The sequence below is a fragment of the Saccopteryx leptura genome, chromosome 11 (assembly GCF_036850995.1).
Source record: "Saccopteryx leptura isolate mSacLep1 chromosome 11, mSacLep1_pri_phased_curated, whole genome shotgun sequence".
NCBI lineage: Eukaryota > Metazoa > Chordata > Mammalia > Chiroptera > Emballonuridae > Saccopteryx > Saccopteryx leptura.
This window is the reverse complement of record NC_089513.1, coordinates 16,643,488-16,669,230: the sequence shown is the minus strand read 5'-3', so window position 1 is coordinate 16,669,230 and position 25,743 is coordinate 16,643,488. Positions and strand designations below refer to the sequence as shown.

The window sequence follows — 25,743 nt, the reverse complement described above, 5'->3', positions numbered from 1 at the left end:
AGAAGCGCCCATTTGCTTCTCCACCCCTCCGCCGCGCTTTCCTCTCTGTCTCTCTCTTCCCCTCCTGCTGCCGAGGCTCCATTGGAGCAAAGATGGCCCGGGTGCTGGGCATGGCTCTGTGGCCTCTGCCTCAGGTGCTAGAGTGGCTCTGGTCGCAACATGGCGACGCCCAGGATGGGCAGAGCATCGCCCCCTGGTGGGCAGAGCGTCGCCCCTGGTGGGCGTGCCGGGTGGATCCCGGTCGGGCGCATGCGGGAGTCTGTCTGGCTGTCTCTCCCTGTTTCCAGCTTCAGAAAAATGGAAAAAGAAAAAAAAAAAAAAAAAAAAGAATATATTCATTCACACATGTATTTCCTGGCCTGCTGTTGATATTATTGATATTTAGCTGTGTAATCCCACTTTCTGAGAATTGAAAATAGCTCAACATACAGATTATATTATCCAGTATTACTGTATTACTTATCATTGAAGACACACAAAAACCTATTAGGTTAGCTCAGCTAATTCACACCTGACCTGATTTCACACCTGACATTGACATTAAATGTGTTTGTTGTTTTTTTAAAAAGATTTTAAATTACTAGGGCAAATGCATATGTTAAAATGTTAAATAAGAAGATACTATATTTGTATATATGCATAATGTGATCACAATTCAGAAAAGGTATGACAAAAGACAGAGCTTTCTAATCCCTGCAGCATGAAAAGAGCCATTAGTTCTGAATGTCTCCACATTTATTTCTAAAAGCCATGCAAAGAAAAAAAGAGTAAACAAAAAAAAATTCCCACAAGAAACATTTGTTGTGTAACCCAGAAGACCAAGAACCCCAGCTTATATGTAAGCAGGGTGAAAAAAAAAGGTGAAACCAGCACTGTATTTTTGTACCTGTATACACGCTAGAAAAATAAAAATTTAACAATGCTAAGTGTTAACACTTAGGAAAGGTGGTACTACTGTTATAAGAGTGAATAATTATACAGCCTTGAAAGCAATCTTGGGAATAAATGGTAAATTTGAAGATAACACCTGATGGTTCAGAAATTTTACTCTTAGCCATACTGCTAGAAACATTTTAATAATTGTGCCCAAGAAGGCATATATTAGCACATTCATAACACCACTGTTTATAATAGTAAAAAATGGAACCAAACTTAACTTCTAGCAATAGAATAGATGAATAATTGTGATGTATTCTATCAATGGAATACTAGAAAGCAGTGAAAATGAATAAAAGGGAATTATAGCTGTCAGTATAGTTGAATTTTATAAATTAAATGTGGAACCCCAAAACCCTATATTATGGAAAAATATTGTATAATAGTTTTTTACATAAATTTTAAAACATGAAAACATTATTGTATATTTTTGGAATGTATTAAACAAAAAATACATGGGAAATATAAATATTAAATTAAGAAGAGTAGAAGGGAGAGAATGAATGTGGTTAGGAATAAGGACAGAGGTGAATCTATTATATGTAAATAATTTTGTCTCCGTGATATCATAGAAATAAACTTGGTCTTTGTTTTCAGTTTCTGATGTGGAGCTCCTAAATCCCTAGTCGTTTGCTTGGTGATAGCCGAGTTTCGTAAGGAGGCTCTTTGTAGTTCCTACGTAACTTCAGGATGGAAACTTGTTATAAGAAAGACCAAACCTTGGTCAGAAGCCTGGAACTTTCAGCCACACACCCCAAACTCCGGTAGGTGAGAGGGGTTGGGGCTTGAGTTAATAACTGATCATGCCATGTGATGAAACCTCACAGAACCCCTGAACAATGGGGTGTAGATAGCATCTGAGCTGGTGGCCTTATCCCCTCTGGAAGGAGAGCAGCACACCCCAGCTCCGTGGGGACAGAAGCTCCTGTCCTTCTGACTCTTCTAGACCTTGCCCTATGTACTTCCTTATCTGGCTGTTCATCTGTATCTTTTAGACATCCTTTAGAATAAACTGGTAAATGTTTATTCCTGAGTTGTGTGAGCCAGTAGAGCAAATCATCATACCTGAGAAGGGGAACATCTGACTTACAGCCAGTTGGTCAGACATACAGGCAGTACGGGGCTTGAGATTGGAGTCTGAATGTGGGGCAGTCTTGTGGACGGAGACCTTTACCCTGAGGGTCTGATGCTGACTCCTAGCAGACAGTGTCAGTGTTGAATTGAATTGTAGGGCACCAGCTAGTATCTGAAAAAGTTGGAGAACTGATTGGCATGGAAGACACCCACATATTTAATTTCAGAAGTGTTATGAGTGAAAGCAACCCTGAATCTCAGGCTGACTGAGAATGGGAATTTGGCTGTTTACCCAATTCTTCTTTATACCTTTTGTATATTTTAAGTATTTCTTCAAGTGCTTTTTAAACAGTGTGGCTGGGCAGGGTGTATGGAGTGTGAGATAGTGCTGAGTGAGATTCAGAGGTAAGCTGAGTCCAGCCAGTTCAGAAGTTTGTTGGCCATGGAAGGATCTGGAATTTTACCTAAAGGGCAACCGAAAGCCATTCTGGGTTTTTTGGGCAGGACAGTGACATAAGCAGATTGGCATTTTGCAAAAAGTGTTCTAGCCACCCTGTGAAGAGTAAATTGAAGGGGAAGAACACGTGGAAGTTGGAAGACCCCTTATGTGTGTTCTTTCTCAGGGGGAGATAAAGGAGTCATATGAATATTTCAGCATCCAGTACAAGGTAGGGGACATAAAAGGCAGCCAACAATATGAATTACAGCATTAGAACTGGAATTAATTCAGGAATGGTCATAAAATTTCCTTTTTTACTGACACTAATGACTACAAAATTAGTTCCAAATATAAATTTCATTTATTTCCTGACACACAATCCTACTGTTTTGTTCGATTTCAGTTCACATTTTGAACTTCACATCCTGACATTTACCTTTCCCCTTTGTCTACTGGGTCCCACATCTCTCTATTTTCATCATAGCCTCACACTACATCCAGATGGCTCCTCCAACCCCCCCCATCCCATGCCTTGAGTCTTTCTGCTTCTCTGTGTGTGTTTCAGCGGTTGTCCTCTGCGATCTCTCCTTCCTTCTCTCTGTACATCTGGGTGCGTGAGGACTTGTAAGATCTGGCTCAGAGCTTGCCTCCTGCAAACCACGACCAGCTCCATCCCTCAAAGATCGCTGCTTGGCTTTCCCGATGACTCAGATTTACCGCAGTGGGTGTATTCTCAGCTTCACTCCCCTGCCCTGCCCAGCTGCCCTGTCCCCGCCTGCTCTGCAGGCTGAGTTCACTACAGCCGCTTTCAGGCCTGCCTCGGTGGCCACCAGTGTCCCAGCTCTACACCGGACTCGGTAGAAGTGCTATGAGCTACTCCAGCGCCAGTAGCTCCTCCTTCTACACCCCACCCCCACCCAGAATGAAGTTGATGAAATAAGCAAGGCCCCACCTTTGCACTCTGGGACCGCTGCCCCCCCCCCCCCCCCCCGCACTGTCCGCTGTACCCCCAGCAGGGCTGCCATGTCCCCCCACTGAGCACTTGGCTCTTACTCCAATCTCAGGTTGAGGGTGGACCCCATCCCCACAGGGCCGCATTTCTGATAATCTGATTATGGTTCTGGACCTCAGAAGCCCTGATTTCTCTCTTTCTGCCCCACCTTGTAGACCTGAGGTTTTCTTAAATTTCCATTCTGAGGTCCCCTTCTCACAACCAGTCTATTTGCTGCAATTGCTTAACGAGGCCTGGAGGCCTTCCTTGCTCTTCTTGTGCCCATCCCTGCCGACTGTGGCCCCTTAGGGAACCTCAGGTCCAGATCCAGGGCCGTGCCCTCAGCACAGAGCGAGAGATATGGCCTTCATGGCTGATTGCTGCCCGCGCTCGCTCTGCGACCCTCTGGTCTAACACTTCTGCCGTTTGGAGAGAAGATGCAGGGTCAGCCCGGGTGACAGCCGTCTCCACCCCAGGAGCTGCGGGGTCCTTGCTTTTATGTGGCTCCTCATTCCCAGCAGTCTCTGTCCTCGTACGCAGGTCTAATTTAGGTGGCAGCACCACCCAGCCTTGCTAAAAGATCGAAAAGGAAAAATTATGTAAGATTTTCAGAGTTCATTTCTGTCCAGAGGGTTGTTGAGGGTGGCAATCACAGCACCGCTCAGAGGCAATATGGGTTTCTTATGTCTTTCTGTAATTAATTCCTTATTTCCTTCTCTAAGGTGGATCCCATTTTAGTGAGTAATTAGTTTTTTGTTTCATCCACACCTGCACTGATGCATCCGAGTTGATCTTCCACCAATCATTTTAATTATTTTTCAGGGTTGCTGGTATAAAGGGCAATGCATGTATTGAAAAGTATTATTGGAGTTAAACTTGTAGCATTGAAGGCTCAAAAATGAACAGGAAACACGGAAAATACATCGTGAATATGGAACGCTTTGAGAACCAGCAGGTGAGTATCGCTGCTCTATTTTGATATGTTGCTTATACGACAGTCTTGTTTTCAGCACTAAAAGCAACCTAAGCTCTTTACTGCTGTATATAGTCAGTGACATCATTTTGCATTCTTTTCTAAAAAGGGAGTACCAGTGTATTATATATATTTTTTGCTTCTACTTTTCATGCTACATTCTGCTATATTATGCTTTAAAAAATATTTTAGATACTTACTGATATAAAGCATTAGAAATATGACCACATGCTATATGAATAAATCCATTTAACTTTCTATATTTCTCATCTTCATTCACCAACTTTGGTTTAATTTTTAACTTATATTTTTACAATTGGATTCTCCAATTTTATGTATAATTTCTAAACCCATTAGGACTCAGATTTGTAATTGTGCTAAAATCCTGATATTAATCCTGGATATTATCTTTAGGCCTATGGAAGAAATCCTCTAAACATTTATACTTTGTATAAAAATATGATCTATTGTCTATTTTAAAATATTTCCCACCAAGAATCAAGCCTTCACTGTATAGTTATTGAGTGCTTTTTAAGTATCTGGTTATATCTGAACCAATAATCTTTGATATCAGAACAAAGGATGGAAATGTACTAAAAATTAAAATGGTAAGTTAAAAACCACTGCCTGAAGAATGAATGAAATATTTGCCTTTGCAGTTTGGAGCTATGGCTACCAGCTGTACTAACCACCGCTGTATAAGCCAAAGAAGGAAATTCTACTACTCAGTGTTAGTTGAATAAAGGATCCCTTGTTCACCCAAAGAGAAGGGGGTTCTCTTCTTGAGTTGCTGAAGAAAGGACCCTCCTCAAGATGTTCTTTTTGTCATTTCTGAGATTGAGACACTAAAGTTGAATCTTTAGGGTGCTGGAAATTGAAAATAGAAAAAATTCCTTTAGCCAAGTATTAATCATCTTTATAGTTTCTCCAGGTAGCAACAAATTTGAAGATGTTTATAGATATTATCTTTAAGTTTTGTTTTTGTTTTTGTTTTTGTATGTGAGAGACGGGGGGGGACAGATAGGGTCAGGCAGACAGGAAGGGAGAGAGATGAGAAGCATTAACTCATAGTTGTGGTATCTTAGTTGTTCATTGATTGCTTTCTCATATGTGTTTTTACTGGGGGACTCCAGCAGAGCAAGTGACCCCTTGCTCAAGCCAGTGACCTTGGACTAAGCCAGCGACCTTAGGCTTCATGCCAGAGACCTGTGGGCTCAAGCCAGTGACCAAGAGATCAAGTTTATGTTCCCACTCACAATCTGGTGACCCTGCGCTCAAACTAGTGAGCCCACACTCAAGTCGGCAACCTCTGGGTTTCGAACCTGGGTCCTCAGCATCCCAGACTGACTCTCTATCCATCCACTGCACCACCACCTGATCAGATTTAAGTTGTTTTTATAGCATGCATCTGGATAGCTGACCAAATAGTTCATTTTTTATGGACATTTAGGGTGTAGTTATAAATATATTTTTCCCTGAAGACCAAATTTAATTATGAACTTTAAGAATTATTTAAAGATTATAAACCAAAAGAAAATAAATCATGGTATTTCATCAGCCACAGGCAAACTGAGTAGTAACTAAAACAATGGAATCAGCATTTAAGAAAATAGGCAAGGCTGTTATTAAAGGTAAGTCCACCTTTGCTGACTTTTACCTAGTGAATAACGTGGGCTTGGTTAAATCTTACTCAACAAAACATAGAAATGTTTTCTTTATTCCTTTGCTATAACATGTAGGAAAATCTAACTCAGCAATCTCTATACTGCCAAGAATATTTTATTTTTCTATATTTTATAACAATCATTTATTTTTTTGTATTGTTAATGATAGTTCCTAATGGACAAATGGCCACATATAATTCCAGTTTGATGGACTTACTGGTTGATGGACCAGCAGTTTCATAGCTATCTAGTAATGGGTTATTAAATCAGCATGATCAAAGACAAATAGTAGTCAGAACAGTAGGAATAAACACATGAATAGTAATACTGACTATAGCGATAGCTAACACTGAGTGCATCCTCTATGCCAGACTTTGCTGTAACCCTTCAGCAGTTACTTACTCATAAATCCTCCCAGCAAATCTACGGGTGGGTAGTTTTAGTGGCCTCCTTTTGAAGATGAGCAAGTGACAACAATGCCCTTAACTCACAGCTAGGAAATAAATGTTATTATCCCATGAGTTGCCGTGCCCCAGACGATTCTACAGTATTTTTGAGATGTGACAAAACTTCGGACCAAGATCCTTAAATTCTTGAACCTATTTCACTTTCATTTTCACTTTATTTTGTTCTTCCACCTCTTTTAACACACTTCTTCCCCCAAATATTTCCCACCGAACTCACCCATATTCAATTTGTATCATGCCTTTTTCTCAAAAACATTTTGCAATTATTGTATTATTTGTTAGTTATGCAGAAATCTGTTTTGCTTCCTTGTTCTATTAGCATGTAAACTCTGAGAGTAGAGACCTTTGTTGTGGTGGTGGAGAACTGTTTTTACCCTGCTGTGTGCTCAGGAGGAATCCAGAAAAGGCATATTACCCACTGAACAAAGGGTTTGTCTGTGTCCCTGTCATGGGTTTGCAAGCTTCACTGCACAGAGCATGGTATGATTATGCAGTCTCGTTGTATGAGGATTTTTAATCCGTACAGTGTAGTATAGTATACACTATATTACTGTATGACTATAGTTTAGTATAACAATATACTACAGATAGTATAGTGGAATGAACAATACTCTGGCCTTAACACTGGGAGGTCTGGACTCCAGTGCTTGTTCTCGTTCTTGTATTCTTATGACATACGGCTGCTGCTACTACTACTAGATTCAACTCTTTTTGCTTTAAAATCTCATTTCCAAAATGACCTGGTTAGGTTTTATCTGATAAGCTGCAAGCAATTTCTTTTTTTAGCTCTAACCCCAAGGCTTCCTATTCACTTGTGCCTCATCTTTACAGCCAGCCATGTGCTCAGGTGACCAAGAGGCTCACAGCTCTGCCTGCTGGCGTCCACCTTCGCATGACATAACCTGTGATGTCTCTTCTGACTTAACTGGGGTCTGCGTGAACCCAGGAGTCCTTGAACACTCAGGACACCCACACACGGAATCTTCTCATACACAGGTAATATTGGTATAGCAGCTTTCACCCAGGTTGGGATGCTCTACACTGGGATGTGTTTGTTCTGTTCTTTCCCAGGAAATGTATTCAATCACTAAATTCACCCACATTCATGTTAAGCCTTTGTTGTCTTATGTTAAAATTATAAGTCACTGTGAGGCAAGTCATAAGAAGAAGAACATTTTATAGCCCTTGTTTTTAAAGAGCTAATGTTTTAGTTGGGGACTGAAATAGTCACATCAATAGAGAACATATGTGTAATTAAAAGGAATAAATGAAAAGTACAAATGCAAGTTTGGAGAGGAGCAGGGGATCACACATGTTGGCAATGTGAAGTTTAATTCACTATTAGACTCTGATGAGAGAATAGTTCATATTTTTTTCACAAATAAACATAAATTTATTTTTATTTAAAACAAATTTTTATTGAATTTATTGGAGCAATATTGGTTAATAAAATTATACAGGTTTCAGGTGCACAAGTCTACAATACATCATCTGTACATTATGCTGTGTGTTCATCAGCCCAAGTCGAGTCTCCGTCCATCACTCTCCGTTTTCCCACTGCCCTCCTACACGGCCCCACTCTCTTTCCTTCCTGCAGCCCCATGCTGTTGTCTATGTCTATAAGTATTTTTTCTTTGTTTAATCACTTTACCTTTTTCACCCAGCCCCCCAACCCCCATCTAGAATAGAAACACATTCAGAGATGCAGAGAGCAGACTGACTAGGTCATATTTAAAGCTTCAAGGGTCCTACTTTATTGGTGATCACTTACTTTTTTATGTTGTTCCAACAATGTGAGAACAAAACTTGTGGCATTTTCTTTCTGTCTCTTGGTCCTGACCTCTGGTATGTAAAACCTTGATATGGATGGTGGCTCTGTTCTCCAGCTTCTCTCCGCTAGCTTTGGGGACTAGACTCAGCTCTCTTTGGTTCCTGACCTTCTTGTTGGCTGAATTAACTTTACCTCAGAACTATATCTCTACATCTTAAGCCCTAGTTTAGGAACTTGACCTTGACCATAAAATTGCTTATTCTGCTTGGAAGTTTGGTTGGGTTCCCATGACTCTGAAATTCCTACCCTCTGTTACCTAATCTGGTTTAAATGTTCAGTAGAAAGACTCTTGAGTCTTGTTTTTTGATTCTGGATGAAAAATATAAACTGTTTATACTGTTGCTGGGGAAATGTGAAAGAAAGAATGAGATCAATAGGGTGGAGTTAGAAAATCTTGTTTTCAGAGAGAAAGTCATTCATAGCAATTGTGGAACTGGAAGAGGTCTTAGGTAACATCTGACCTGGTAGTTCTTAACCCTTGCTGCATGTTAGAAGCACCTGGGGGTTGTTTATGAAGTACCAAGGGCTGAACCCCACCCAGACGCGTTGAATCAGAAACTCTGGGGTTGAAGTCCATGCACCAGTATATTTATTAAATGCAACCAGTGCAGAGAATAAGTGATTTAGTCCCATTTTATCATTTAAAAATCAGGGAAAATATGGCCTACAAAATCTAAGAGATTTTCTAGAATTCACATAACTTTTTCTGGAAGTGACCGGAACAGAAGTTGGATATCCTGTTCTCTGGTTACCTGCACTTTATTTCTTTTTATAATTTCTTTTAAAGGAAGAATTATAGGCTCCTCTCAGATGTGCATAAGCCTTTTGGACACTTTCTTCTCTTGAGACGAAGAAGGTATTTTCCCTAGGGCTGACTTGACCGTAGGGTCCTCATTGCCCTGGCTTTGGTGACCCGTGCCTTCATTCCACTGCCGCTTCCTTGGGGCTTTCACCTTTTGCACAAAACCCAACAAATACCATAGCCCGTATTTTGTAGTATTTAAGATATACTCTAGTCTGTCTATAAGGCATGAATGTTGTATCCCATTTCTTTTTTTTTATAAATAAATTTTTATTAATTTTAATAGGGTGACATCAATAAATCAGGGTACATATATTCAAAGAAAACATGTCCAGGTTATCTTGTCATTCAATTATGTTGCATACCCATCACCCAAAGTCAGATTGTCCTCCATCACCTTCTATCTAGTTTTCTTTGTGCCCCTCCCCCTCTCCCTCTCCCTCAATCCTTCCCCTCCCCGTGTATCCCATTTCTTAAGGGCTTTACTCTCATACAGGTAACAAAATAATCATGTTGGACAATTGAAAATTTATATACCTGATACTATGCTAGGCACTTTAAAAATATTATCTTATTTTATCTCGTCTTTCTTATTAGGTAGGTGTCATTATCATTATGAGGAAACAAAGGCTCAGAAAGAAAAAGTTGTCAAATACTACACACCTAATAAATGGCAGAGCTAATTCAATCCCCAAATCTTCTCGACTCCAAACCTCTTGATCTGAATCCCTTTGCTATCCTGTATTCAAAATAAAAATATTTTTGAGAACTAGTGAGATAGGTATTTTTCAGCCTGTATTTCAAGATAAGGAGAGTTGAAGCTCAGAGAAAGGAAGAAATTGTTTAAGATGACATAGCTCTGAAATTTTAACACATCTGTCCAATGAAAAAGATTGTACTCATCCACTTTGCTTTGTTGACTAAGAATATTAGCAATACATATTTGCAAAACACTTTAGAATTAACAAAGCAATTCAGTTTTGTTCATTCTTAAGGCTATCCTATAGGTCACAGGCCACTTTATCACCAATTCATAAATGAAAAAATAGGGACTCAGGGAAGTTAAACAATTTGCCTGGGCAGAATGTAGATTCCAACACAGTGTTTCTAGTCTCTAATGTAATTTTTTTCTTTTAAATCATACTAGTAAATAACTTAATACATGAGAAGGGATTAGTGGGAATGTAAGAAGGGTTAGAATGCACACCTCTGGAAGACGTCTGGGGTGCTCTTTTCTTTGTGCACTATCTGGTGACAAGCCTGGCAAGGAGCCAGGGCACTCTCATGGATTCTCTGGGTCCCCTTTGTCATACCAAGTTCTGGGCAGCCATCTACATGCTGGGTCACGGGAAATTATAAAGGGCTATTATCAAGAGTTGATTCATCACCAGGCTATCAATATTATGTTAAAATATGGAAATGCTCTAAGAACAATTAAAAAAAAATACCTATAGTGTATCACTCCTCTCCTCATAACATAATCACTGACCAGTACTCCGGTATAGGTGGGTGTGTAGGTGCGTGAGGAGACCGTGCTGTCCTCTGGGCGGTGACGTCAATACTAGTAGGAGATATTTAGCAGATAAAGTTAACAGGGCTTGGTAATGGATTGGGACATTTCGAACAAGATCTTTTTGTTCTAGCTGTTGGAACTCAATGGACTAGATGGTGATGCCATTTAATAAAATGTAAAGCGGGCCAGGGTTCACTGGGAAGGTCATGGCTTTGGGTTTGGATACAGTGAGTCAGTGCTCGCTTTGGCAGCATGTATACTAAAATGGGATAGTGAGTCTGAGGCATTTTTGAAACCAAGGTGTGGTATCATGCAAGCCCTTGAAGGTTAGAAGGGAAGGCTGGATAGGAAATAAACTTGAAAGTCACTCTGATATGAATGGTAATTAAATAATAGTTATGAATGACAAAGACTAGAAAGACAGCATAGTGACCAAATCTTGCCCACCAGCCTACTTTGTAAATCAAGTTTTGTCAGAATACAGTCATGCCTACTTGTTTACTTTCCACCCATGGCTGCTTTTACAGCAGTGACACAGGGAGTAGTGTGGCTGAAACTGAATGGCTTACAACACCGAAATATTTACTCTTTGGTCCTTTACAGAAAACGTTTGCTTATCCTAGATTTAAAGTGAAAAGAGACAGGGTCTGAGAATCTCAACAATAAAGTCCAAAAGTGGATAGTGAGCCTTCAAAAGAAACTGAGAAGATGATTGTGGGAGTTCAGGAGGAAATCTATGAGAATGGAATATCCCAGAAGCAAAGGGAAGAGATTGTTCAAAAGAGGGAAGGAGGAACGGTCTCCAGTGGCAAATACTACTGAGAGCTTAAATAAATCAAGAGCTAAAATATGCTCCTTCTATTTGAATGAATGATGTCCCTGATGACTTTATGAAGAGGTGTTTCACAGCACGGCAGACAGAAGCCTGACTGGAATGGATTGAAGACTATGCAAATGAAGACATTATATTTACATTTGAGACAACTGTAGGGAAGTTTCATTTTCCAGAGAAAAATAAGTAGCTAGAAGGGGATTTGGAATCAAAGGATAAAATTTTTATTTGTTTGTTTAGGAAGAGGGTTGAGTATGTTTAAATGTTAAAATAAAGAAGCCATTTAAGAAGAAAGTGGTGAAGAATTCAGTCCAAGAGAAAGGAGTAATCAAAAGAAAAGAAAGGTAGGGAGGGTTTGGAACCAAAGGACGGATGGACAGATCAGCTTCAGGCAGAAGGAAGGCTCACTCTTGTGTCAATCAGGAAAGGAAGCAGGTGGAGGCCAGGCATGTTTAGATTCTCAGGTGTGGGACCTAGGGGGTTGGAATGAGTTCCCATTTGATGATTTCAGATTTCCTAATGAAGTAGGCAGGAGGTGAAGTCATTTGATGGGAATGAGGAGGGACAATGTGCATGTGAGGAAGATTGCAGATTTGAGGAGAAAGAAGAGTATTGAGAAATATAATCAGAGACATATACTAGGATGGTAGAGCAGTACAGAAAATCCATTCAGGGATGGTGATCATACTTTTATACTGATGCTGCTCAGCCCGGTGCTGACTTTCCTCAGCAGTGAGCTACGCAAGGGCAGGTACAGAGAAAGCACAGAGCCATTCGTTTGCCAGCTGGAAGAAATGAGAGGAGGAAACTGTAAGAGGTTTTGGGGAATAGGTAAATGGCATTGAAATAATGGACCATTTAACAAAAAGTGGATAAGAAGGATGTGAGTAAAGCAAGGGTTGCTGGGCTGAAGATATTAATAAAATTTATAAAAGGTTGTTGTGTGACTAATTGAACAAACAAGATGGAAGAAGAGGGGATGGTGGTTAGAGCACAGGATTCTTGAAGAAGTGATTTTGGAAGTGGAGCTGATGGGGTAATGACAATGTCCAACGGAAAGATCAGGTACATGACAGAGAATGGCTGTTAAGTTGCCATTTGCTTACATGAAAAGATGAGAAAACCCATGTCAATCATTGGAAAATTGGATAAGAGAAGATGAGATATTGGCCAGTTTTGATTTTTTCTAAAGTTTTATAGAGAAAGCATGCAATTACTTCCACCTGGATAATAACGTGGACTTTAAGCCTAAATATCTTTAGAGACTGTAGGGATTTAAATGATGTTAAAACACTAAGGTGTAAACAACACAAAAGAGATGATGAATCACAAGCATTTTTGTTTTTTCTTTATGATATTTACATTGACGCTTTTAGGTGAAAGGAAATTGGTGCAGTTACTGGTCTCTGTGGAACATCTTTTTGGCTTGTCTCTTAGCCTGTGTGATAACAATGGCAATTGGAGTGCTCATAATATGCCTGGTGAATAGCAGAAGAAATGACAACTCTTCCATCCTTATCCACCTATCTCCAAACAATGGGAAACCTGCAGTTACTGTCCATGGGAAAACCTCTGCTGCTGCTCAGCCTACAGTGACCACCATATCTACCAAACCTACAGCTACAGCTAGGACAGCAGAATCTACAACCTACGGTGACCACCATATCTACCAAACCTACAGCTACAGCTAGGACAGCAGAATCTACAACCTACGGTGACCACCATATCTACCAAACCTACAACTACAGCTAGGACAGCAGAATCTACAACCAACGGTGACTACCATATCTACCAAACCTACAACTACAGCTAGGACAGCAGAATCTACAACCTACGGTGACCACCATATCTACCAAACCTACAACTACAGCTAGGACAGCAGAATCTACAACCATTTTGTGGTCCCCTGAACCTACTGACACAATAGCCACAACCATAGCTTCCACTGAACCTACAACTTTCACACATTCAACTGAACTTACAACCAAAACAGCCATCACCCCTGCTCCAAGTAAAACCACAGATGCCCCCACTTCAAAGGAATCTACAATGGCTATAATTTCAACAACAACAAAATAATTAATGCAATTCATTTTAGCTGACAACCAAAATAATCATCACTTTCACCATCTCTTTTAATATACAACTACTATATATTCACTTCAGTGGGCTGTACAACACTACCACTTCCACTCAACCTACAATTAGTATAATTTTCACTTAGCCTACATTAACAATGGTCATCTGCCGCGGACCAGCGTGGCTCCAAATAACAGTGCGGAATTAAAGAAACACACTTTGTCAAAACAAAAACGATGGGACCGGGAGGACTCCTCAAACTGCCTGGCAGTATCCAAGTGCCTCATAGCCCCAGTTCGCTTTATTATATAGAGATATGCAAATCAAGGACCCTGATACAAAGTTGCACATCAAAGGCTAAGACAGGAACTCTTCCAAGGCAAAAAAAGGATACATTAGTGAAATCTACCAACATCTGAAACAAACAAAGAGTCAGAGGAAGGGCATGCATATTGCTTCCAGCAACCCAAGGAAGCAAGTGGAGTGGGTGCAAATACTCAGCATCAAAGCCAAATATGTAGATGGAGGGGGGAGAACTTAGCCTTTTGCTAAGCCTCGAATCTATAATGGCTTTTTGCCAATTACGGTCCACAATATATCCCCCTTTTCTTTTTAATTTGTGTGCTGAGATTTGCATTCATCTGATTTTCTAATTTGGAGGCAGACGGAAAAAATAGAGAACAAACACAAAATTAGTATAGCCAATGCTAACAGATACCCAAAACAAGTATACTAATACATCACAGTGATTAAAGCCTTTAAGCAAACCCTTTAAGCTAATACAACAAGAATCTATAAAAGAGTAATGTCCTTAAAGTGTTCACCAAGTCCAAGTTGGCCCCAACACCATTCCAAATCTCTGCAAATGCAACCCAACCCCAGTTCAGTCCATCAAAAACTGTCACAGGAGCAGGAGTCCAGGAAAAGTCCACATTCAGGAAAAGTCCACATGGCACTGGAATTGCTGTCACACTTTCACACTCTGCAGCTAGCATCAAAGTCCCAATGACTGCTGCTCCCAGCTGGCAATGACCCAGGTGGACTGGAAAAGCCATCTGCAGCACGCATGAAGATGGAGCTTCCGTTTTCTTTAAACTGGAAAGATGAACCCAGGGGGCCCTATACTGGAGCTTTATAGCCATGGGGTGGTGAGGAGAACCTTGGGATACACTAAGCTGGGTGGCAGAGGTAAATCTGTAAGTTGGCAAGAAAGGAAAAAGGGAGCTCTAAATTAGGAGTAGGTTCTAGCCTAAAAAATATCAGTGGGGCATTGAGGCAGGAGGAATAAAGGAAAAATTATATATTAAACAAAGCAGCAGAAAACAGGACTATCAATACCCACAACAGAGATCTTCGAGGGAAGAATAAAAAACCTGAATATTCAGGCAAGACATAGTTAAATGGTCCTTGTGTAAATGAGACCAGTCTACCGGCTACTTGGAAGAAATACCCCAGGCTCCTTCAGTGTCATAGATGGGGCCGACGACCCTGGGCACCTTTTAGCCTTCAGTGTCAAATCCCAGTATTCTGGGCAAGGTTAGGTCACAGGTGGCTGGAGCAGGGCTGGAAGAGACTGAACCCTCCCTTAGAGGAGCGAGGGGGAAGCCTACCTTCCAGTGTCCCTTCTTCCTCACAGCAAAAGCATGTAAGCCTGGCAGGCTTTGGCTCAAATGACCATCCTTTCCACTATTGAAGCAGGGCCCTGATGAAGTTCCAGTTGGAGCGTTGGAGCCGTTGAGGGCATATGCCAAAAGCTAGTATTTTACCCAATCTCCTTTGGGCTTTTTTGGCCTCTTGGTACCTTAAAAGCCATGCTCAGAAGATCTTGCTGAGGGGCTTGAGAGTCCCTATCTGCCTATACTGGAGCTATTCAGAAAAAGACAGAACAGAGTTATTAGCTGGAATCAAATAAAAAAAGGGGGGTGGTAGTTTGCGGGACAAAAAAATTTGGCATCTCTTGTACATCAGCATTCAAAAGAAACTGTTTGAAGTAAAAAGTATGATAGGATAGACCTGCAGGAGCTCCAGGACATGACTCCCCACCCCCATTTCTTTTTATATTATTTACAATTGAATCTTCAAGCAAATGTTAAGCACACTTTACAATATTTTGACTTCAAAGATTTCAAGAAATTCTTGACTTTGTTAACTTTTAACAAAAATAGAGTAAATCATTGCAGCATTGTTCACAGTGGCCAGGACATGGAAACAACCAAAAAGCCCATCAATAGATGACTGGATAAAGAAGATGTGGCACATATACACTATGGAATACTACTCAGCCATAAGAAATGATGACATCGGATCATTTACAGCAAAATGGTGGGATCTTGATAACATTATACGAAGTGAAATAAGGAAATCAGAAAAAAACAGGAACTGCATTATTCCGTACATAGGTGGGACATAAAAGTGAGACTAAGAGACATTGATAAGAGTGTGGTGGTTACGGAGGGAAGGGGGAGAGGGAAAGGGAAAGGGGAAGGGGGAGAGGCACAAAGAAAACTAGATAGAAGGTGACAGAGGACAGTCTGACTTTGGGTGATGGGTATGCAACATAATTGAATAACAAGATAACCTGGACATGTTATCTTTGAATATATGTATCCTGATTTATTGATGTCACCCCATTAAAAAAATAAAATTATTAAAAGAAAAAAAAATAGAGTAAATGCACCTTTAAGCAACATTCCCACACTTATCAAAATACCCCCTTAATATTAATTAACAGGCACCATAAAGAATACATATCAAAACTGAAAAATCCCAGTGTGATCTTCATTATTCTCCTATAGTAAAAAAAAATCTTTACACTTTTATTATGTAAATCTATGCTGCTTCAAGCCTTCCACTTGTGGCCTGGAGCAGCCTGGCCAAACCAGCAAGTCTTTTGGATCCAAAATAAGCACGCTTTACTTATTCCAAACAAAATTATATTTGTGTAGGGAAATAAAATTATTTTTATTTCGTTTTCAATACTAGAGCCGGCATTTCCAAAATTATTATTATTATTACTTTTCATGTAAGGATTTAATTCAGGCCTTATAAACAAAGACACTTAGACATTAAACAAAGACTTCACATACAATCAGACAAATCAAGAGTGAAACCCGGGGTTTTAGAGATTAAACTATGGCCTGCTTGATCTTAAGTAGGGCTACCTTAATAGGAACATAATAAGGATATATACTAAACAGAGATCTCTCTCGAAAAATCTCAAGATGGCCGTATGAGATTTCTGTTCAGCAACACCCAAATCAGGCCCCCCTTTCACCCTCTTTTCATGTAATGGAGCAGAAAAGAAATAAAATGATCTAAAACATTAAAAAAATTACATAATAATAATTGAGAAAGGGAAGAGAGTATAGTAAAATAAGCCTTATGCAATTGCTCTTGTGAAATGAGTCTCTCATCTAGAATCATGATGTCTCACCAGTCATTCAGGGATCCACCGAGGAGCTTCAGCAGACCTAGGAAAAACACACACATATCCTTGGCCCCATAAGAGAACAGAGTCTGGCCCTTGCCAGATTCCTGTGAGTGGGTCCCTCCATTGCACTTCAGGGAAGGCTTTCCTTGCAGGGTTCCAGAGTCTCTCTGCTTGCTGAATGACCCTGTACATCAGTATTCAGAAAATTTAAAGTAAAAAGAGCATGACAAAGAAAATTTGCAGGAGTTTCCTAATATTTAAGTTGCTATTTGGCTCCTAACTCTGAACACACCTCACAATGCACTAACCAAATCAGTAAGTCTTAAGGATCTACATTCTATTCTATTTAAATTTAAATGAGTGCTCCTTAAAAGTTCTAAAAACATTTTATTTTTTCTAAATATTAGAGCCAGCATTTCCAACCTTTGCATGCAAAAACAAACTTAATTCAGGCCTTAAAAACAGACACATTTTTGTAAGGTCGGTGGATAATGGGGGATGGTCACATGGGGAATTCAGACCCGCGAACTTTGGCTAGAACCGCCCACAATCAAGCGCGTAAAAGGAAGCTTCCCAGGAACTATTTGGAAAGAAGCGATCATCTGCCAGCCAGTGAAATTTCACCATGTCATAGTAGCTCCACTTCCCTAGAGGGACCCTTTAAATATCTCCCATGCGGTTTAATTTGTGCAACTTCCCTAGCCTCCATCTTTCTTTCCTCGGGGCCAGGGAACCTTGCTGGGCGGGATGTGTGCTCCGTACTCAATAAAGCCATTTGCTATTCCACACTGCGTGGCTCTGGCCTCTTCCTTCCTTCTCGGTGGGGAAAAATACCTTACAATTTTGACAACATTAAACAAAGACTAAACAGAAACAAGAATTAGATGAACCAGACAAACCAGAGAGAAACCCAGGATTTCAGAGCACATCCAGATTAAAAAGATGCCTGCCTGATATTAGTCAGGGCATTTTCTGACAGAGACACTGAAGGATGTGACTAAACAAAATCCCCCCAAGAAAATTTGCTCTCGGCAGCTGCTAGAATATTTCCTAGAGTCAGATCCAACACAGGTCCCCCGCCTCAACCTCCAGGCAAAGAACAAGAAAGAAACAAAATGATAGTTCAGAAGACCGCAGTCAAAACATTAAAGAAAATCAGACCATGACAGAAAAAGCTGTAATTTTCCTAATACCTGAATCTCCTATCCATTCTCAAATTCTATATTCATTGTAACTGGCGGCTCAGGTTGACTATGCTGAGATTTTTCTCCTACCTCAACAGCCCCTTCATGAAAGTCCAACTTCCACAGCAAATAATTACCCCCAGAGAGACAAGCACAAGCAATCACCTTCCAGTCATTTGTACTAATAATATCTGATAAACCAAGTGGCCCATACTGAACACAAGCAAATTTAAGCTCTTTCAGAGTTCTAAAGGGTACAGGTTCATGTTCTCACACTAGTCTCCCTGTATCATCCTGTCTTTCTACAACAGGAAAATGGGTAAAGCCATCATTTATTGTTTCCCCTACATTTCGAGCCTGGTAATCAGCCTGATAAGGGAACAGAGGAGCAGAGGGTTGAATGTAGATAGGAGCTGAGGGCAGCGGAGGCCCCGCAGCTAAGGCAGCCATAGCCACAGATTTTTCATCCCCCCTGTCATCCTCAGACTCCAAGTTATCCTCATATTCACATCCCTCTGTTTCCAGCTCACCCTGATACTCTTCAGACAACGATTTGTCTTCATACAGAAACATTTCTACATAAAGGTCCCTTATTTTTGACCCTATCTGTCCCATAATCTTTTACTCCTGACTACACTTTCCCCAAAAACTTTCTTGACTCACTGTGCGCACTTCACTTTGGGGAGTTCCGTCACCTTCCTTCAATTTTAATTTCCTTGTACTCATACTCAAGTCGTCTGTTCGGGCGCCACTTGCCGCGGACCAGCGAGGCTCCTAATAACGGTGCGGAATTAAGGAAACACACTTTGTCAAAACAAAAACGATGGGACCGGGAGGACTCCTCAAACTGCCTGGCAGTATCCAAGTGCCTCATAGCCCCAGTTCGCTTTATTATATAGACATATGCAAATCAAGGACCCTGATACAAAGTTGCACATCAAAGGCTAAGACAGGAACTCTCCCAAGATGAAAATAGGATACATTAGTGAAATTTACAACATCTAAAACAAACAAAGAGTCAGAGGAAAGGCATGTATATTGCTTCCAGCAACCCAAGGAAGCAAGTGGAGTGGGTGCAAATACTCAGCATCAAAGCCAAATATGTAGATGGAGGGGGGGAGAACTTAGCCTTTTACTAAGCTTCGAATCTATAATGGCTTTTTGCCATTTACGGTCCACAACAGTCATCAGTCTCAGTCTGTACCTATATCTTTTTGAACTTGCAACTGCAAAGTCATATCATCACATTAACTAATAGAATGACCATCAGTCCTAAAAATTTTCTCTTTATGGCAAGTTAACCTTTAGTAAGCACTTCAGATTAAGCTACAACTACAGTGTGTCCGTAAAGTCATGGTGCACTTTTGACCAGTCACAGGAAAGCAACAAAAGATGATAGAAATGTAAAATCTGCAGGAAATAAAAGGAAAACCCTCCCAGTTTCTGTAGGATGATGTGGCAGCATGTGTGCATGCGCAGATGATGATGTAACACCGTGTATACAGCGGAGCATCCCACGGCCAAGCCAGTCGACATGTGGACGGTACAGAGGAAAGTTCTGTGTGGTCTGTGGCTCGCTAAATTCGAATCCGTGACAAAAGTGCAACGTGAATATTGGCGCGTTTATAACGAAGCGCCATCACATAGGAATAACATTACTCGGTGGGATAAGCAGTTGAAGGAAACCGGCAGTTTGGTGGAGAAACCCCATTCTGGTAGGCCATCAGTGAGTGACGAGTCTGTAGAGGCTATACGGGATAGCTACCTAAGGAGCCCTAAAAATCTGTGCGTGAGCTCACATCGAACTGCACTGAATAGGTATGAAACTGGGAGAGTTTTCCTTTTATTTGGTGCAGATTTCACTTTTCTATCGTCTTTTGTTGCTTTCCTGTGACCAGTCAAAAGTGCACCATGACTTTACGAACACACTGTATTTTTCGCCCTAGCTCTTCCTTGAAACTATACCTCTTCTACAATAGCTGTCTATATCTACTGCTATTAGTAGAGCAGTTACCATGATGCCATTTGAGAAACAATAATTTAGACCAGAGGTCCCCAAACTTTTTACACAGGGGGCCAGTTCACTGTCCCTCAGACCGTTGGAGGGCTGGACTATAAAAAAAAACTATGCACACTGCACATATCTTATTTTAAAGTAAAAAAACAAAATGGGATCAAATACAATATTTAAAATAAAAAACAAGTAAATTTAAATCAAGAAACTGACCAGTATTTCAATGGGAACTATGGGCCTGCTTTTGGCTAATGAGATGGTCAATGTGCTCCTTTCACTGACCACCAATGAAAGAGCTGCCCCTTCTGGAAGTGCAGCGGGGGCCGGATAAATGGCCTCAGGGGACCGCATGTGGCCCGCGGGCCGTAGTTTGGGGACCCCTGATTTAGACAATGAATAATAAAGTAATTACTTCAATTTTCACTAAAGCAACATTGAATACTTCTAAATGGATTAGAACTGTATTTTAAAGAACTGAACATTTAAACTAGAAAGAATCTGCTCTTGCTGCTATCATTCAAAATAGTAAAATTTCATATTTGTTCATTTGGTAATCCAATTTGTTCATTTACATAATATTAAAGAAGGTTTATTTAAAAAGACCCTTGTAACAAAATTAGCTGTTTAGATTTTAATATGTATTGTTTTCAGTTCAGAATTTGAAAGAATAGGTACACTCCTATGTTCACTGCATTGTTGACAATAACCAAGATTTGGAAGCAGTACAAGTGCCCATCAGTAGATGAGTGGATAAAAATGCTGTGGTACATTTATACAATGTGGTACATTACACAATGTGGCCATAAAAAATAATAGTAAAAAAATCTTACCTTATGCGACAGTATGGATGGACCTGGAGAGCATTATGCTAAGCAGATAAGTCAGCCGAGAAAGACAAGTACCATACAATTTCACTCATATGTGGAATCTAATGATCAAAATCAACTAATGAGCAAACTACAGACAGACTCATAGACAGAGAGCAGGCTGACAGCTGTCAGGGGTTGGGCAAATGTGTGGGAAGGGGATGGAAGGATTGAGCAAAAAAGGACAAAATAAAGAGAAAAATCTCATGGACATGGACAGCAGTCTGGAGATTGCTGGGGGGAAAGGAGGAGGTGGGTATGGGGGTGGAGTTGATGGATAAAGACTTGACTTGGAGTGGTGAACACACAATATAATGTACAAAGATGTACTGTAGAATTGAGAAGCTGAAACTTGTATAACTTTGTTATCTACTGTCACCCAGTAAATTCAATTAAAAAATAAATTTAAAAAAGAACATTGTGTTCCTCTGTACACAAATTACATGCATAATAAACAGAAATTTTGTATGGGGAAGATTTAAAAAAATTCAGGTAGAGAAAATTTTAGAATTTATAATAATTTTTTCCTTTAAGGTGAAGTTATGTTTCTTAATTTCTCTGTAGATTGCAATTACCTTTTTAAACAATTATATTTTACTTGCATTAATATTATTGAAAGTACATTTAAATCTCTTGTTTACAATTATGTAATTAATTTCCTATAATCTTGTAAAACAATCAATGAAATGACATGTCATAAGTCCGACCTATGTGCTATAGACAGAAGACAGAAGAAAATAACAATGCAAACTGAGCAGTAAATTAATTAATTTAGACTCTTAAATTTTGAATTCTTAATAATTTCAGCATATTTAAATTACAATTAATGAGACCCCAGACTTACTAAGTCAGGATGTCTTGGTTAAGACTATTTTATGAGATGTTTGAAACATCACTGATTAGACCATTAGATTTCTGATGTAGAGTTAACATTTTCTAATTCTTTCACAGATCTACTAATCCTCAGAATGATAAATGATCTGAGGTTTACTCGTACTTATAAATCAATACACGTATCCCTTATTTTTTAATGAATGGTAAGATTTCCTCAGCCTGTAACAGAATTGATCCTTAAAAATTACTCATTGAATAAGTGAGTAAGTGGTAGCTGACTTGTAAACCTTTCTACATTTCACTTTTTCTGGTTCTTGTTTCTTTGTTACATTTTCAGATCTCAGCATATGCTAATTTGGATCTTTATAGTATATTTTCCCTCCCTAACAATGTTACCAGAAATATAAAACTTTTTTTGGTGGGCACATACCTAGTATACTTTTAGCAAGCTTCCAGGTAACTCTTCTGAATACAGCTGCTTTAGGACAGATGAAACACAGCTTCTTCCCAGGTAAATGGAACCTAGATATCTAATATTTTAAAAAACAATGGCCAGTCTGACCTATGGTGGCACAGTGGATAAAGCACTGCCCTGGAATGCCAAGGTCTCTGGTTCAAAACATTGGGCTTGTCCGGTCAGGGCACATAGGAGAGGCAACTACTACAAGTTGAAAGATCCTGCTCCTCCCCCCGCTCCCCAAACACTCTCTACTTGACTTTGTTTAAGAGGTCACCTGGTTAACTCTGATCTTTTGGCTTCAGTTTTCCTGAATGCTGCTATTAACTCTTTTTTCTTTAGTAGCCATGGCATAGTTTTCTGTATTTTTTTTTTCATCTGGGTTAAGATTTCTGGCAACTGTCTTTGATATTTTCAGAATATTCCATTTTTCTTTTCCCTTCAGATTTGCAATGACTTCTACCCCTTATGCTTGGCCCACAAATTCCAAGTCCTTTCTGTTTATACTCTAAGATGACTTCTCAGCCCTCTGACAGGGAAGAGAAAGAATGCCATCAGAACTTGACCATCTAAGGCTCTGTTTCGATCAGCACCTCTCTAGGTCAAAGGTTGTGGGAACATTCAAACTACAGATATAATACAATCTGTACAGGATTGTCCTGGTTTGTATCATAGCACCTTAATCTACATCAGTACAGAAGATGGCTCAGCAACTATTGTGACTTTCTCAAAGCTAATATTAAAAATATACTTTCAGGAAGTTGATGCTGAAATTAGTTTCAAGTAAAGTTACAATCACTTTCTGAGTCATTACTAAGGTTGACTGACCTGGGTCATTGCTAAGGCTGACTGACATGCATCTGCCCAGTGCAGCCAAGAGAGTCTTTTCAAAAGACTCAGATTTCACCCCAGTAAAAAAATGTAACAACTATTAAGACATTTGGGGGATATTTCATCAATTCAATGATATGCTGGGATTAAGTCACTTTAAGAGGACCAAGAAAGGCCCTTGCAAGTCTGATTATCCTTTTTAGAAAAATAGATTTTTTGAATAATTCACCTCTTCCTGCAATAAATGGCAACAATGGGACTCAACTCTGTGCTTCCGGTACCTACAGTCCTGTCATTTAGAGAACCATTCTCCAAGGGCTAGTATCGTCCTTATAGAGTTGTGATTCCTTGGAATGCAAGGGACAACCCTTAATTTTTGGAGTAGGCTGAGCTACACAATTTTCCCTGAAAAGAAGCTAATTATAAAGTCTTCAAGATAATTCTACCCTCAGAAAATCACTGAGATCTCTTACATGTACAAAAGGATATAGTAAATAATATGAAGAAACAGAATAATAACTTAAGAAAAAGCTTCAATATAAGTAATTTGAAATAAAATAAATATCTTTATTCTCCTTTATGTCAATGGTAATAAAATCCACTCAGCTGTGGTGAGTATGAAATGAAATAGGCAGTCTTGCATTTGGTTGATGGCCCTATTATTGAGTTATGGGATTTAAAAATTTTATGTTGTATTATTGTATTATAATATAAATGTGTTGTGGGAAAACACTTGGCAACCTGTATTGATAGCTTTAAAATGTTATATCCTTTGTCAGAATATGTCTGATTATTGGAATATATGCTAAGGAAATATCTGAAGTATAGACATATACTTTATGGTACAAATAAGACTTTTTGTAGTTTTACAAATGCAAAGTATTGAAGAAAACAAATGTCCAAGCAGAAGAGCTACAGGGTGAAATGCCATATAGTCAATGATATTTTCAAACATCCTGAAAAGGGTTGTAAAAATGCAGGTTATAAAATATCAGTATAATTTAAAGATAAAAAGAAAGACTGAAATATAAAAAAATGGCTCTCATAAATAGTGATATAATAGGTAACTTTTTGGTTGATTATAGCTTTTGTATTTTCTAAATCTTCTACTATTATATCTTTATCATTCAGAAAAAAAGTGTTATTAAAGAAAATTAGATTATGTTTTTAGCAAATACAGATCACCTATCTAGCACGCTTATTTTCTTTTAAAAATAGTTTCATGAATTCTGTAAAAATTACACCCCCTGGAGCACTTTGGGTCGAGCCCTGTGCTGGGGTGCAGCAATAAGAGAGATAGTCTGATTGAAACGGTTTAGACTGCTCAAGTGGTCCACGTGGTGAATTGGTGAATTGAATCTACAGTGGAACAGATGGCAGACGGCAGGGAACATGGCGCTGATAATATCCCTGCTTCATTGAGTAGCTCCTCAATGGTGCCATCTTTTCTTTCTTTGACATAGAGTGAGAACTTCTAATTTCATTCTCATGGCAAACATGCATTTTCTGACTTGCCTGAGACTTGTATTTGTTCCTGTCCATAATTTCCAATCTCATTGAACCTTACCTATGTTGTCATCCCTTCCTCTGAGATGAATGATACCAGAAAGGCCAGGCTGGAATAATATCTGACAAACACATAGTAAGAGCCTGAGAAGCTAATGTTGAATAAGTGAATCAATTAAGTGAATAAAAGGACAAAGAAATCCCATGGATTCGCTTATCACATTAGACCTATTTTGGTCAGGTGCATTGGTTAGAATTGTGTCATCCTGTTACCTCTATCAACTATTTTAATCTTAGAAAGAAAACTTGCATTAAAACAGGCTGTATAAAAGGGGCACCAAAATTGCCACTCAGTCATTAGAGTGTATAGAAGTAACATAATTTAGGCAATAGAACTTTAATGACTTCCTAGTAAACACTAGCAGACAACTTGAGGGTTGGAGGACATTGAATAAGTACCTACTGTGGATATTAAGCACCTCGTGCTTAATATCTCAGAAAATTTTCATGACAAGTCGATGGTGTAAGTGTTAATGTCCTTATTTTGCATAGGAGAATAGGGCAATTCAGAGCAGTTAGGTCGCCTGAAACACCAGCGTACTGAGATATAGGGAGCTGAAATGAGCCGCATTTTCACTTTCCAACAACAACAAAATGATGGGAAATCCACAAAATCATGGCATTTTGAACTCATCAGAGTACTGACATCACAGGCAACCTCCTACTTTGAAATTCAAATAAAGGCAGATGTCTCTGAGGAAAGGTGGGACCTGAGAACTGGTTCACTTACAGCAGAACACAATAGGACTATGAGGTCACAATACAGCAGTCAGGAGTTAAACTAATTTTTTTAAAATCAAATTGCTAAATGCCAAGTGTGTTAGTGTGAGAACACAGAAACACTGGGAGCCACAGAACGAAGGGGCGTTTGTACCACTCACGGGATCTTCTCCATAGATTGACAGACACGACTGCTAATGAAGAGACTGACATTGGAGAAAATGTCTTGGTGGTGTAGGC

At 39.6% G+C, this 25,743-nt stretch overlaps 1 protein-coding gene across 2 annotated transcripts; it reads left to right on the top strand.

Moving 5' to 3' along the window:
* The first annotated feature begins 3,955 nt into the window (after positions 1-3,955).
* LOC136383415 (dynactin-associated protein-like) lies at positions 3,956-13,970 on the top strand. 2 transcript variants are annotated; one of them, XM_066353314.1, is made up of 4 exons: positions 3,956-4,039; positions 4,263-4,395; positions 7,376-7,540; positions 12,899-13,970. In XM_066353314.1, exons 2-4 carry the CDS (start codon positions 4,339-4,341, stop codon positions 13,211-13,213), a joined length of 537 nt encoding a protein of 178 aa, XP_066209411.1. In that variant the 5' UTR covers positions 3,956-4,039; positions 4,263-4,338; the 3' UTR covers positions 13,214-13,970. The 2 variants fall into 2 exon arrangements, with proteins under 2 accessions (XP_066209411.1, XP_066209412.1); XM_066353315.1 differs by lacking the exon at positions 3,956-4,039 and adding an exon at positions 4,121-4,177.
* The last annotated feature ends 11,773 nt before the right edge of the window (positions 13,971-25,743 follow it).

Coding starts and splice junctions, on each gene's coding strand:
- LOC136383415 (XM_066353314.1), top strand. CDS start 4,339: ATGAACAGGAAACACGGAAAATACATCGTGAATATGGAACGCTTTGAG. Junction 4,396..7,375: donor AACGCTTTGAGAACCAGCAG/GTGAGTATCGCT, acceptor TCATCTTTACAG/CCAGCCATGTGCTCAGGTGA. Junction 7,541..12,898: donor CGGAATCTTCTCATACACAG/GTAATATTGGTA, acceptor TGACGCTTTTAG/GTGAAAGGAAATTGGTGCAG.